This window comes from Temnothorax nylanderi, unplaced genomic scaffold, assembly GCF_030848795.1.
Source record: "Temnothorax nylanderi isolate EJ_2023f unplaced genomic scaffold, tnyl_v1.0 TNYL_tig0008_pilon, whole genome shotgun sequence".
Classification (NCBI taxonomy): Eukaryota; Metazoa; Arthropoda; class Insecta; order Hymenoptera; family Formicidae; genus Temnothorax; species Temnothorax nylanderi.
The window spans coordinates 2,646,864-2,661,192 of NW_027249070.1; the positions used below are offsets into that span (position 1 = coordinate 2,646,864).

The following is a 14,329-nucleotide window of genomic DNA, read 5'->3' on the forward strand; positions in this document are numbered from 1 at the left end:
TGGCGTCGATCCCGCGCCGGCGACCACCATCTACATGACGGAAGACCCGCACGTGGCACAATGCGCACGAATTGGGATATGAATTGTTCTTTCCTCCGTCGTTGGGTTGGAATATGAAATTATTTTTTATTTTATTTAATATAAAGACTTCGAACATGAATAATGTGCCAATTCGCTAAAATTACAATAGTCTGTTACGTTATATGTTCGTAGATAAATATGTTTCAACGAAAGACTGATACCTCATCGTTATCTCTCCGTCAGATAGCGAATGCTAACTTTTCTGGAACGCTAGTATTATATTCCATAAATAGCGATATCAGAACACTTGGTTGCGCTCCGATGTATTTATCCATGTGTAGAATGATTAAGTAAAAATCAGCGTAGGTATCGTTTACTCGACCCAACTGGCCAAATTTATTTAAAAAACGCTACGTTTCGACCGTAGATTTCGGTCCTTTTCAAGCGTATGGATACAAATTATTGATTAGTTAAGCATAATGCCCAAACTACGCCACATCTAAAAAATAATTTGTTCGTTGAGATCCAAAGAATTAAAATATAAGAATGTACGTTGGAACGACATACTTATTCATTAGTCGTTCGATTGTCGAAGGACTTGTCAGAGCCGTGTCAGTATTCGACTGATAATGTATATAATGTATCAGTCGAATAGTGGCCAGTTGGGTCGAGTAAACGATATCTACGCTGATATTTTTCATTATTCACTGGCGATTTAAATTCTCATTTGGCTGTTTATTAAGTAAAAATCATGCGTTTGTTGCAAAGACTTTATTTCTCGGGACTAAATATAATAGCTTCTCGCACACTTACGCTTACATCGTGTGAACTTACATATGTATTAAAATATATTAATCTATTCTTATCACTATAGTATAACATTTTCCGAGTGTTCCCCGCAGAACGTCTGTCTAAAGACGTTAAGACGTCTTAGGACATCTAGAAAACGTCGTAAAATTCTTAAGACTTCGAAATTACCATAAAGACGACTTTAAGGTGCGGTTTTAAGATATCTTTACGAAGTCTCTTGTGTGGCATCTTTTAAACAACATTTTCTGATGAAGTAAAAATTAATTACGCGGACATGCTTTAACAGGAAGAAAAATATGAAAAGCCTAAGAAGTCTAATTGCTTCATAAATCGGTGTATCAATAATTTTTATATTTACATACTTTTATTAATAATCTGTCTCTTATTATACATATAATAATAGACATATAATACATATGTATAAGTATAAAATCATTGACGTACTGATTTATCAAGTAATTCCAACTTTAGTCTCATTCTTGTCCTGTTTTTGTTAATGCATTTTCACAGAATTTTATCTTAATTGCAATGCGTGTGCCCAAATTGTTGTCACACCAAATAATGAAAAATATCAGAATTATAGCTAGATTATAACTGTTTAAAATGTCTTTAAAAAGACGTCTTCGAGATGTCTTTTAGACACGCCTGTTGTTTGGGTCGATGAATACTAATACGGCTCGTGTTAGAATAATATCGTCGACGTCGATACCAACGCGATGACGCCGTCTGATAATGCCAGTCAACATGTTTATTATGTCGTTCGAATAATTAATACCAATCGTCGCTAATATTAAATATTGTTTTTTGCATGTTTTTCGCAGGTCGATATCGCTTTGAATAAGCAGAATCGTTTCGCGATCACAAGGAAATCGAGATCGGTGCTTTAATACATAAGAGAGGAAGAATTTTACAGCACAACTTAATAATACTTTTTTAATACAATTTAAGATTTTTAATATACTTTAAGATAATACTTTACAAATAATATTGAAAGTTTTCTTTTTGCCGTCGAGGCAAAAAAATGCTCCATTATCAATTTTCAAGGCAATCTGTAAAAGATGCCTTCCATTGTCCTCTTTTTCTTCAATTTGAGAAAACGCTCTTGCCATATGACACAATGTGCAATATAATACGCGGAATATTGCAGATTTCAACCTACATCTTCGCCGCGCATTTAGGACCGAATACGCCGAGTGTTCGATTCTTCCGCATGAGAGTTTAAGGAACATTCGCAACCAAATCATTTCTTTTCTTTTAAAAAATAAACAGATTTTGAGAAAGAAATCACGACTGGCGCTAAACGCGCGCCCATGAGTAGCCCTCTGGATCACGGTAACACGAGAATGAACGAACGTCGTTTCTCTCAATTAGAGAAGCACTCCGTTGTACGTTCACAAATACGAGTATAATTTCGTCTAGTCGTTCCACCACTCAACATACGCGGTGCAGGTTCGTCATTTCGTCGTCGATCCTCGCGTCATCGATGCCGGCCCGCTCTGGCATCCGTCACGGCGCCCCATAATTCGATCACAAACTCGTCGGTAAAACCGAAGTCCTCCAAGTCGGAATTGTCTATCGCCTCGGCGAAGTCTATACTGTTGCATTTACCCTCGGCAAGTTCCCAGATTTGTGTGGCTGCAAATCAGATGTAACAACCGAATATTAGTCTTCGCGAGTCTTTGGTAAAATAAAAAAAAGGGAACAGAGCAAAAAGAAAGAGGAAGCACAAATCTAAAAAAAAAGTAATTTACTCGGAAAAACTACACTATATAAGTCTTGTATCACATCCAAGTTAAACTTACCTAACTCCGTATCGGAGATGCCCATGAAACTCTCCAAGATAGTGTTAATCTTCTCCACGCCTATCGTAGCAGCATCATCAATCTGCGCAAATATTTACTTTATCATTTTCAATTATCGCTCGGGGTTCGCTGTTATTCATTCATGATAAAGAAAATATATCGACGCATTAAATTAAATGATACCGAAGTGTTATCTAAATAATTCAAATCGTAGCTCGTAGAGGAAGCTAATACTTGTTTTACCAGCTAACACTCGTGTTTTTGAAGACCAATATTATCAAAGGAACGTCACTCTTGATAATATCTACTATTTGTTTGCCTCGCGAGTTTGCCACTTGACCGCGATCTCACCGTTCTTGTTTTACACACCTGCTCGACGATTTGCGCGCTACCGTCGGCCCTGAATCTCAGGGTCTCCTTGCCGGATCCGTAGCCGGCCTTCTTTCCCTTCTTGAGGTCACCGCGCGGCCCGATGCTACCGAAACCGTTCTTCTGCGGCTCCACTAGCCTCAGCGTGAACGTCGAGCCCTTCGGTATGTCCTTCAGCATCCTCGCCACCTCGAAGTGCCGTCTGCCCACGAGGCTGGTCGAGTCGATCCTCTCGATGTGATCGCCCACCTCGATCACCTTTATCCTGTCGATCACGGAACCCTCCTTTATGCGCTTTATGAAGGCGTAACCGGCGCCGTTGTCGGTGATCGTCAGGCCCAACGCGTCGTCCGTTTTCACCAACTCGATTTCTTTCGGTCGACCTGCGCCGAAAATATATTAATTTTTTTTTTTTTGCTTCATACGACTTGTATTTTCTAATTGCACGAACGTATAATGCATATACCTTTTTTATGTGCGAATATGAAGTCGCCCACGCCGATTTGTCCGCCTAACAGCTCCGTCATGTCCACTTTGTGCGTATTAAGCGTGCAAAAGAGAATCTGGAACATCAAACTCTCGCTTAATTGGTCACTTAACTCACCCTTGACGGAAGAATCTTCATCATCTTTACTCATTACAATTTTACTATTTCTAATTTCAGTTCTTTATATATATTAAATTTACTTTTATCGAAGTGCCATCTAAAACGTTTCGCTCTAGATTTGATATATAACTCCTTTATTTGATCAACTTGAATCTGATCAATATCTAATTGAAATTTTACTGCAAACATTCTGTTTAAATTACACTGTTAAATTCGTAGCATCAAATTATACTCAATTATACTCAATTTCAATCATTTTTAATTATTCGTATAGGTCGCCGCTGCTCCTACTCAATATGTCATTAATTTAACTAAATCAATAAAGCAAAATAATACTATTTTGTGTTAAAAAGATAAATTTCAACACATATAGTAAAAATAACAAAATGTTATTTAACTCAAGGGACTGGTTCAAATTTCATATTTAACAGTGTACATCCAAACTTGTTTTTCTAACTCTCTTCATCCATTGTCGCGATAAAGCTGCGATGGCTTGTCTAACCGAGAGAGATTGCGAGAGAAGCTAGACCTCCCGCGTTCAAGCGACCCATAACGACAAGCGACCTGGTTACATCGCGGCGACCGCGTTTACATGACGAATTACACGTGGCTCTCTCTCTCCTCTTTCTCTCTCGCCTAGCCGAGACATATCCGCCAGGTCGACGAGAGAGGCCACGGTCCGTGACCGGCGTTTCCTGCGTCCGGTGTCGTTTCTCCCTACGTGGGACGCCTCGCGCTGAAAACACCGAACGGCAGCGCATCGCGCTCCATTACTGCATCAACTCCGACGACTTCGTCCCGCGTTACCGATTTCTCCAAATGTAAAGGAAGACTCGCGTAATTTTCCGAATGTAACGGAAATATTCTTACTATGTAATATCTTCGCGCCCGCGTCGGCTGGATATCTCGAGATATCCGAAAGAAGCGAAACTAGACAGCTCAAGATAGCTTTACTCCGGCGAAAATAAAATTTACGAAAAAGCAGACTCGTGAAAATTGAAAAATATTCTGATAACTGGTATTAAACGAGAGAACAGATATGCCGTAAAATTAAAATAATATAAAATCTAGGAACGAAACACACACACACTATACTAGTCGGCATGAGTTACAACACTTAAGAATCAACTCTATCGTTATTACAAAGAAGCAGTTTAACGAATTAACGACAAGGTCGAGTCCTTCGATCAGCACCATCGAATCCTTTCTTTCCCCGAGAAGCAAGTCCTAACGCGAGCCATTTCGCGACGTTTATCGCGGCCTTCGCGGCCTCACCTCCTCCGCGGGCATGTCGTAGCGCTCGGCGATCTTCTGGTACAGCTCCCGGACATTGCCGAAGTCCGATATCAGCCCCGTGGGACTGCCGTGAGCCAGTTGACAGTGGAAGACCAGCGTCGACGGCCTCGGGGGCGGCGATCTCGTTTGCTCGCGCTGAAGAAGAGGAGGAGCGCCGTTGCTCGTCCGACCACCGTTACCGCTCGCGCCGCTGTCATGACCGTTGTCACTGCCGGCCTGATGTTGATGATGATGCTGGTGATACTGCACGCCGTTCGCAGCTTTCTCCGTTACCGGCGATCTCGGCGTGGCCCGCGCCTTGAACAGCGGCATCCTCGTTCTGCGCGAATAAATTACAAAAGGAAGACCCCCGTTATACACAATCCGACGTGACGATACTCCTGGATTCTCATTGCGAAATTAAGTTATCGCGACCGGCAGGTTGATAACGGAGAGACGCGCGATTATAATCCTCTCTCCGATCCTCTCGCGCTTTTATCTCGTGGAGGAATCGACATGAGCCCGACAGTGATGTATGATATTATAAGCATACTTTTTTGAAGGATTTATATAATATAGTCTGTACAATTTTATATGGAACACTGCAGACAATAGGAATTATTTTAGTCGAGCCAGAGACTCCAAATTATTTTAATCTACAATATAAATTGTAAAAGATTAAAGATTTCTCTAATACACGATCCATATAATTATTCGTTTTATGGAATACTGCAGACAGCAGGAATTATTTGTCGAGTCGAGTAAGACTCTAAATTATTTTAACCTACAATATAAATTAAAGATTTCTCCAATATGCGATCCATATAATTATTATCTCGATCGGCACCGCAAACTCTAAACAGAAGTCCAGCAATCTTTTCTCTACATTCCGAAGACCGGAGTATATTTAACCAACGCAAATAAGATATCATTAAATTTCGAAGCTCGAAATGCGTTTCAGGTCATTTTTATTTTTCCGTTGCAGCCACATCAGCCTAATGAGGAGCGCAGCGGAAGAAAATGAAGTCCGCGGATAAGAAGTTAAATTACCGCTGTATCATGCGATCGAATCAATAATCCTGCGAATGTGCCAAGTGCCAATGTGCGTTCGATTCTCCGGTGCATGGTACTGACATTAGATAAGAGAAATGAGAACCGTACGGGAGCGGGAGGCATACGGTAATTGCAATCCACGGTCGCGTAGGAAGATAAAAGCAGGTATCGGCCACATATTACGTCGTCGAGAGTATCTATTACGTACTCGCGCGGTGATCGGTTTTTTCTCTGTTTTATATCCTTATCTCCAATCACTTTTGTGCGAAATCACTCTGACGAGCGCGGCGGTCACGCACCGAACAGCGCGCGTATTAATTAAGCACGCGCCTCTCGGGCGCGACGTCTCGTTATCTTCCTCGGGAAACCGACGTCTTTCTCTCTCTCTCTCTCTCTCTCTCAGAGAAACCTCGAAACGTCTTTTTAAGCAAAACCGAGCGAGCCTTCCTTGTCAGATGCCTCGTTTGCGATTCGCGATTCGCGCCACCAAGACCGTAAATTGTAGCGGTCTCCTTTCATACGGTATTCATTATTCGCCTGAAATCATCTTCTTTCGACGAGAAGTAATGTTTTACGTACGTTTCCCTCCGCCTTTTCGTGGCTTCGAATACACCCACCGGAGATTTTACAAATTCTTCTCGCAAATTTCTTTATCTAATTTTCTTTATTTAACTCGATTCGATATCAGTGACAGATTACATTATTTCTTTTGTGTAATCAGTGTTCGATGTTAAGAGTACACGAAGTCGATATAAATATGCCTGACGGAATCCCTGTCGGAATGTCTGAGAATCGGATATGCGTGCGACAGTTAAGCCTTAATCGCGCGCGATAACAACTTCACGATCGCGAGTCGAATCCTATAACAGCAAGCGACAAACGTTGGATTTGATTGTATTATTGTCCAGAACACCACCTCGGAATCCCGCGATTTAAATCTCATAATTCCCAGGTAGCAAGTTGACATTATTTGTCGTCGTTTTGACGTTACAATAACGTCAACTTACCACCTGGGAATTTGAGATCTAAATCAGGAGATTCCGAGGTTCCGGACAATAATACAATCAATTCCGACGTTTGTCGCATCAAGCTGAAACGGCTCGTATTTACAATTCCCCTTCTAATTCTACCTGTGTCGTATTTCATCAGTCCGTAATATTTCATCGCACGCGCTCGTCCGAACCATCAGCAAAAGCTGCGCGACGGTGTCCCGGCGTCACGCGAGTGCGTTGGAAAAACGTTGTTCTTGTCGATCCATCCACGTTATGCAATGAGGATAGAAGCACGGTAGGAAAATGCGGCAAAACTACCTTGCATTATTCGCAAACTGCCTTTCGTTATTCGTCTCAAATTTTAAGATAACATGACGCAATCGTTATCCGTATTATCTCACCAGAACACACTTCTTTTCGGCTGTAAATAGCGCAATAGGCAGGTAAGTCGAGAACCGGTCCGGATTTTAATCAGTCTGATAAGTGCAGCATGCGCAAAAATAAATTCTGCGTATATTTTTGACGACACGATAATTATAAAGCTTATCTTTTATCATCGGCGTTAAAAATTAATTTAAGTTTCGCCCTTGATAGTGTCTCAGTCCCTTTTCTCCCGAAAGAGATATATTTAACTTTTTTCCGAACCAATATTTTAATTAGCAGACGTATCTCGTATGTCGTAAATAATTTTATCTCGCAAGCCAACGGAACGGCGTTAAAATCTGCGATAGCGATATACTTGCGTGCGATGTACTCCGAATAAACGGCACAGGCGGACTCGGTTTAAAGATCGTTGGCGTCGCATCGCCAATCTCTGACTAACAATAAGCTATCGCGGATTTCGTAAACGGCTATTCTTTTACGACAATGCAAATTGCCAACGACGCGCAATATCGCCATTCTAATTGTCTCCGATTACGGTCAATCATCCCGATCGAGTCCAGAAGGAGATCGTGCCGCGCAACGTAATTGGACTCCTCATCAAGCTCGTTCATCATTAATTGCATGCGCCAGTAACACGATGAAAAATTTAAAAAATCACGACGCGGTCAGGAATAATTCCAGTTAGGAATAAAAACTGGAATAAACACATCAATGTAAGATATTTCTATTAACTTATTATATTTCGGAGGGGACTCTACTGCAAGATCCATAATTTTCAGAAGACACGAAAAGAAACGATCGACGTTGTTAATGTATTTAAAATAAAGGCATTCTATTGTCATTTCTCTCGAAGAAAAATTCTCGTTACGATCGCACGTTACTCCTCTTTTTCTTCATTAAATTTTGCCTCGTTCTGCCGACTAATTATAACAACATACGCCGATTTATATTTAGACATAGGTGCTGGATCTAGTATTTTACCGAGTCCCTAACGTTTGACATTTATTCCACGGTGCGTTAGCACCGGGGAACAACTCTCTCCCGAGCCTGATTGTTCAACCGTCCGGTCGAGGCTTACTCAATAAACGCCGCTTATCGCGTCTCGCAATTAGCGGCAATACAGCGCGATGATAAATTTCCTCGAAGACTGACGCCGCGAATCGAGCGACACGTAATTACGCAACGTGTAATGTCTGATTCTTCGTTTTGATCGTCGCGCGAAGTGCGTGTCGCGCGAGACAAGCGAGATAGGTAATGTAACAACAGGCTTCGCACGAGTATCGGGACGTAAAGACGTAACGCGGCGAAAGTACCGGCGTCTCCTGCTCCTTTTGTTCATTTATTTTTCCAACAACTCTGCTCCGGACAAGCTTGTCGCCTGTCGGCAGTTTTCGGGACACCCTGTACAACGGTGTACGCGTCAATACCGTAACGTTACGAGCGAGTACACGCCGGCGAGTACAAATAACACGCAACGCCCGTCCGGAACGCGCAAACCGAGAAGACCGGCCTCTCACCTCTTCCTCGCCACGCGCACCTGTCCGTATCCGTATCCGCGTCCGTGTGGATTTTTGCACCGCGACGACGCAACGAGAGAAAGAGAATTTAAAGAGAGAAAGAGAGACGCGTCAGGCACTCTTATCCACGTAGACGAGCGGCGATGGAGCAGCAATCGGCCGCAACGCGCTCGTCGCCGCAACTGGCAGCCACCGGGACCTAAATACCCCTTTCTTTCCGCTCGTCCGCCCCGTTATCGTTTACCCGTTATCGCTTCGCTCGTCTGTTCGATCCTTATCGCGTTACAGGCGAGACTCGCGTCGAGTCGCGAATCCGGGTTCAAATCATGAATCGGAGATCGCGATCTCGGTCGTCCCGCGAATAGTGAAGAACAGAAGCTGATAGGAATTTGTTTCAGGAAATTAAAGACCGAAATTGGATCTTGGTTCAGCTTCTCCCTTATCACGTTAATTTTCACGATGAGAATTTGCAGAAAGAACTTGGACTCCTGTTTAGAATTTAGAATTCAGAAATAAGACAAATGATTTGAAAAGATGACGTTAAGACATGTTGAGCGTATCGCTTCATGGATCTTTATCGTTTTGCAGATGGTGAAATTAGATGGGTCGTTTAATTTCTTCCCTGTTACATCGACCTTTGCGGCGAGAATTTGGAGGAAAAATTTGGGCTCTTGTGCATAACTGACGATGAGAATCCAGAAGTCAAACAGATAATTTAAAGAAATAGACATATCGAGCATATAATTTCGCAGACGCTTTGGACCTTAAACATGTTTAATAGCGCACTTAAAAGCGAATTCCTTTCTGCATTCGCCATTCGGCTACGTTGCTAAATGGGTACCAGTATATTACCCGTGAAAACGCAATAAGTAACCGGCGATTCGGCTCCTTTCTGCGAGATTCCCGTCGCGCGTTTTTATAGCGCTAAATCCATCAAACGCGTTTTTACGTCGTGTTCTGAATGTTGAACTGCGCAATTAAAAAAAAAAACAATACTTGATCACAGCCTGACAGTTCACTCAGTTATAAACGGCTCATTCGTTCACCAAGTCGCTTTTAATCGAATCGATTCATTTTGGAAAGGACTCTATTCCAAAATCCATAACTTTCAAGAGAATCGAAAGGAAACAATCAGTTAATATGTTTAAAATAAAGGCATTCTATTACCATGTCTCTTAAAGAAAAATTCTCATTGCTATCGCACGTTACTCCTCAACGACTTATCTGCCGTTCGAGGATGTTTGCGGTTTGATTTTATCTTCGAACAAAGTCCTTTCTAGAATAAACGATTGCGTCGTGCGCGACGATTCTGGTATGTACCTTGAAGTTCTCCTTTTCACATATTTGTAGAGCCACGTCTGCGGTATATATCCGAAAAAAATTAATATCACCGGGAATCTCCTCCCTAAGGTAGACAATTCTAACGGGTTCCACCTGTTTCTTCCAATTCGTTTTAACACCGGCGGCACTTCCTTCGGACACGGGAGAACATTACGTGTGACGGGTGAAAATCGCGCGAGGCCGATTTCACGAGCTCGTGCACCACCGTAACCGGAAAGCAGCGGCGAGAGGACTGATCGCACAGGGCCCCTTCTCACATCGGCCGGCCCCCCTCGAGCGTGCCTGCCTGGTGCTCGTCGCTGCGTCACAATGCTAACAATGAGGTGCGAACCGCGCGAGTCTTCCTCTCTGCGAAAAAATTTATTTAAAAAATAGTAAAAAGACGGTATTTAAAAATATATTGAAATAATAAAAATTTTTTTTCTTATCATCTTTACCAGTAAAGCTATTATGTCCCGAAAGAAAATCGTTATTTTCCTTCGAGTCAATATACGAGGCACGTTCGTTTGCTTTAATGAACAAATGTTTGAATGATGAAGAGAACAAAAAATAGTTTAAATTTCCTGGTGCATTGTGTCGTAACGTATCAGTATGTAAAGTACGTTTCGTCAAGTAAATTATTGTTAATACGATTATACGATTATATTATATTAGCACGTATTAAGTACATACTCTCTTTCGTATATTTAGACAGATCTTTTATTTAAGCTTCATTGTACAATACCTATAAGAAAATTATCACAAATGGCATCGTATCGTCGAGTCGTTGCAACGATGCAAAATGCGTATCGTACAAAACCGTACAAAAGATCGTACAAAAGATCGTGGGAAATTTGTAAAAATGTGAACACTCTCGCCGGAATTTCAATTCATTATACGTATAATACTATAATTCATATACTCATACTTACCAATTATCAATTACTGTCCCGTTAAAATGCGAGACGCTTATTTTGAAAATATCGTATACTCCAATATTATATTTTTCCTACGGATAAAGAAACAGATTCATTCTCCGATTTGAGATATTTTCGAAACCGGACGCGAGCCACTTTCAAAGTGGTCCCGCGTCGCGATCAGAGCTTATCTCCGACAGATTGCACGTGTAGGGCCTGTGTAAACGGAAAAATCGACGATTAACGATGGATTTCTTTCAAGTTTCACTCTTTCCATTATTATTAGTATAATAATATTAATAATATTGTGGAAACCTCGAATATCAAGGAAAATGACAGCATCTTTCGTCAAGTGTATCCAACGTAGCGATATCGCGAGAGATAATATCTTGCCTAAGGGCCAAAGATAAGCGCCGATCGCCCAGCACCGCTCGAGTATTGTCCAAAGGTATATCGGATAAATATTGCATAACAACATATTCGCCGCATCGCACCTCGTACAAACAGTAACAACATAGCGCACTTGTCAACAAAAAAACTCAAATGCACTATAGAAAAAGTTCAGTCTATATGGAATCGCTCGGAATTAACACGTTTATACTCTCTAACTTGCGCGCGAATTACGCTCGCGAATCTCAAGAGTCTAGACTCTTTGACTTAACACATTGTGGACGGGCCGCGTAAATTCGTATAGTTGCCCGCGAACATATACGATCGGATAACGTTAATTGGTATAATTTGTACACGTAGTTATTTTTTTTTTTTTTTACGTATCGCGAAATTACAGTACATGGTCTCATAAAGATGTAACGAAGCAGGATGCTTACATACATCACGATGGCCCCTTATATTTTAATTTCTTTAAGTAAGTATTCCAGTCCATAATGTGTTAAGAGTACGCACGTAAGTATGTATATATAAGTATTTATGTAGTTAAGTATTTTTAGGGTCTAAAATCTCTCTTAAGAGAATTCCGAGACGGGAAGAACGCAGATAATATTACGTTTACGGCCGAAAGTGACTTCGCGAAATACGTATACGAATGCTTACGCCCTATTCGTTATTGCTTCAATATATCTGCATGTCAATTAACCGTATCTCAATTAACGAAAACGAGCATCTAAAAAAGTTTTATAAAAGGATACAAAGGGAAAACTCTCGCTCGCGCGAGTACGTGATTTCGTTAGGATCGAGTGAAAGTTTTTAGAAGTTACGGGCAGCCAGATGTAGCTCCGGCTGGATGATGAACACCTTCGAGACGTGGCCGCAGTTGGACTTGTCCTCCATCGCCAGGTAATTCCTCATCGGCACGAGCAGCTCGTCGTACGGGTCCGTGTTCAGCTGGTACTCCTGCATGGCCCGATAGACCGCCTTGAACGGCGGCTGCTTCTGCGAGTGGAACGTGCCGCGGGAGCCGTGCAGCACCAGAGCGCCTTCCCTCTCCGCTTCCGCGCACACCGACATGTACATGCAGTGGTCCGGCCGATAGTTGTACCGGCACGAGTAAACGTACAGCTTCTCCGGATGATAATGGAATATTATGTTGATGATATCTTGGTCGCCCCAGGTTATCTTCAGTCTGTACTCCTTGTGAATGGGAATCACGTATTCCGTCCACCGGAACTCCCTCATTCTCGTCAGATTCATCAGCATCACCCCCGAATTGACGCCGAGCTTGCCGTAATACGGATGCTTGGCGAATCGATTGTACCAGCCGGTGTTGGGATCCTCGTGCTCCGGACTAAGGGCCGCCAGCTGGCTGGCGTTCATCTTCTTGAACTCGTCCCAGACCTTCTCCGGCGGCGCCAAGAACAAGGTGTCCGTGTCCACGTAGAGCACCGCGTCCGTGTCGTTCAGCACGGTCTGAAATGTAAATCCTGATGTAAGTCTGATACCGCAAGTAAATCTAACGCTCGCGCGGACAACTCTCGTTGCCAGCTTACCGGTAGGAACAGTCGTTGCGCCGCGCAGGGCTTGAACAGCTTCTTCCACATGGCCACGTCGCTGCCGTCCGGGAAGGTGATGGGCCGCACCAGGAAGTCGAAGGTCTTATTGGATATGAGCCGCCACTCCGACAGCTTCTCGCTGAAGGCCGGTATCAGATTCTGCTCCGCCAGTATGACGAACTGCAGGGGCCTGCTGGCGAAGACCAGCGCCGATTTCAGCATGGTCAGGGCCTCGTGCAGCCTGTCCCCGCACACCACCACGCATATCGTCACCTCGCCCGCGGACGCGCCACCCGGGGACTTCCTCGTGAGCGCCAGGCGCTCCCTGCTCGCGGCCGGCTGGTCGTATACCTTGTTGGAGTTGGAGAAGTTGGCGGTCACGTTGAGCAGGATTATCAGCGCGGCGAGGATAAGGCACAGCAGGAACAACTTGTATACGGATTTCATCGCGTCGCCTCGCGTCGCGTTCTATGCTTCAAACCGTGCAAAATCGCGACATGGATGCTGCGCGACGTCGGCAGTGACCTGACCGCATCTTGGACCCCTCCTGGAAGCCGACGATAAAATCCGCGGAACGTTGCGGAACACAACGGATCCCAGTGTCGCGTAGTTGACGTCGCGTCTCGCGTCCTCAAGTAATGGCGAGCGCCATATTTACGGTATAACCTCCCGCCTCCCGGTCAAGTCAGTCAAACTCAGTCAAACTGTGGTCAAGTGTCATAAACGCACGGAGTAGTTGATGCGCACCACTGTACCCGCCGATCTGCGCAAAGAATTCATTACAATTCGAAATTACGTACACGGAATGTAATTTAAATAATGTACATTTTATACGGAAAAAACGTGTTTTGATAGTTGAGAAAGCGTTCATAAATATTAAAGTGTTTGATTTTGCAATTCGAGCGTTTTACGTTTGCGTCTAAAGTTATAGGAGTTCTTGAAGTAGCAGTTCTTATAGAAATTTTGTAAGCGCCACTTCTTACCCAATTATATTTTCCTGATACTTTGCCGATTTTTGAGAATTTACGTGTTTATGTAATAAATTTCTCGACATCGGTAACCAGTGCGGTGCTGAGTGATGCCGATAATTTCTATAATTGGTAAAGTAGGCAGTAATATTACCGACGCCAAGAAACTGCACAAATTCAAATTCTCGACAATTGCCAAGTATCAAGAGAATATAATTAGGAAAGAGATAACACTAACTAAAATTCTAAATACTGTGACTTTCACTTACTCATTAGACTCTTATTACATAATAATATAATAATAGTTTAATGGTTGAATTTTGTACACCATTTTCCACAGATCTATCA

At 42.8% G+C, this 14,329-nt stretch overlaps 2 protein-coding genes across 7 annotated transcripts; both read right to left on the reverse strand.

Annotated features, from left to right (window-relative positions):
• Window positions 1-777: 777 nt before the first annotated feature.
• On the reverse strand, window positions 778-10,721 carry Kermit (PDZ domain-containing protein GIPC-like protein kermit). Of its 6 annotated transcripts, none has more exons than XM_071724665.1 (8): window positions 8,831-10,094; window positions 6,146-6,484; window positions 5,935-6,013; window positions 4,885-5,224; window positions 3,469-3,565; window positions 3,003-3,385; window positions 2,634-2,715; window positions 778-2,466 (listed from the first exon to the last, which is right to left on the reverse strand). In XM_071724665.1, exons 3-8 carry the CDS (start codon window positions 5,943-5,945, stop codon window positions 2,309-2,311), a joined length of 1,071 nt encoding a protein of 356 aa, XP_071580766.1. In that variant the 5' UTR covers window positions 5,946-6,013; window positions 6,146-6,484; window positions 8,831-10,094; the 3' UTR covers window positions 778-2,308. The 6 variants fall into 6 exon arrangements, with proteins under 6 accessions (XP_071580766.1, XP_071580772.1, XP_071580793.1 ...); XM_071724671.1 differs by having other exon boundaries at window positions 6,146-6,487; XM_071724692.1 differs by lacking the exon at window positions 5,935-6,013 and having other exon boundaries at window positions 6,146-6,212; window positions 8,831-10,092.
• A 126-nt stretch (window positions 10,722-10,847) lies between these two features.
• On the reverse strand, window positions 10,848-13,987 carry Shams (glucoside xylosyltransferase 1 shams). Its single transcript, XM_071724654.1, has 2 exons — window positions 13,011-13,987; window positions 10,848-12,930 (listed from the first exon to the last, which is right to left on the reverse strand). Exons 1-2 carry the CDS (start codon window positions 13,458-13,460, stop codon window positions 12,271-12,273), a joined length of 1,110 nt encoding a protein of 369 aa, XP_071580755.1. The 5' UTR covers window positions 13,461-13,987; the 3' UTR covers window positions 10,848-12,270.
• Between the last annotated feature and the right edge of the window lie 342 nt (window positions 13,988-14,329).

Excerpts from the sequence above, each read along its gene's own strand:
- Kermit (XM_071724665.1), bottom strand. Across the intron at positions 3,386-3,468 it reads CATATTCGCACATAAAAAAG|GTCGACCGAAAGAAATCGAG; the intron begins GTATATGCATTA and ends TTTTCGGCGCAG. Across the intron at positions 2,467-2,633 it reads CATCTCCGATACGGAGTTAG|CCACACAAATCTGGGAACTT; the intron begins GTAAGTTTAACT and ends TCTGATTTGCAG.
- Shams (XM_071724654.1), bottom strand. The coding sequence starts at position 13,460 with ATGAAATCCGTATACAAGTTGTTCCTGCTGTGCCTTATCCTCGCCGCG. Across the intron at positions 12,931-13,010 it reads CGCAACGACTGTTCCTACCG|ACCGTGCTGAACGACACGGA; the intron begins GTAAGCTGGCAA and ends TTTACATTTCAG.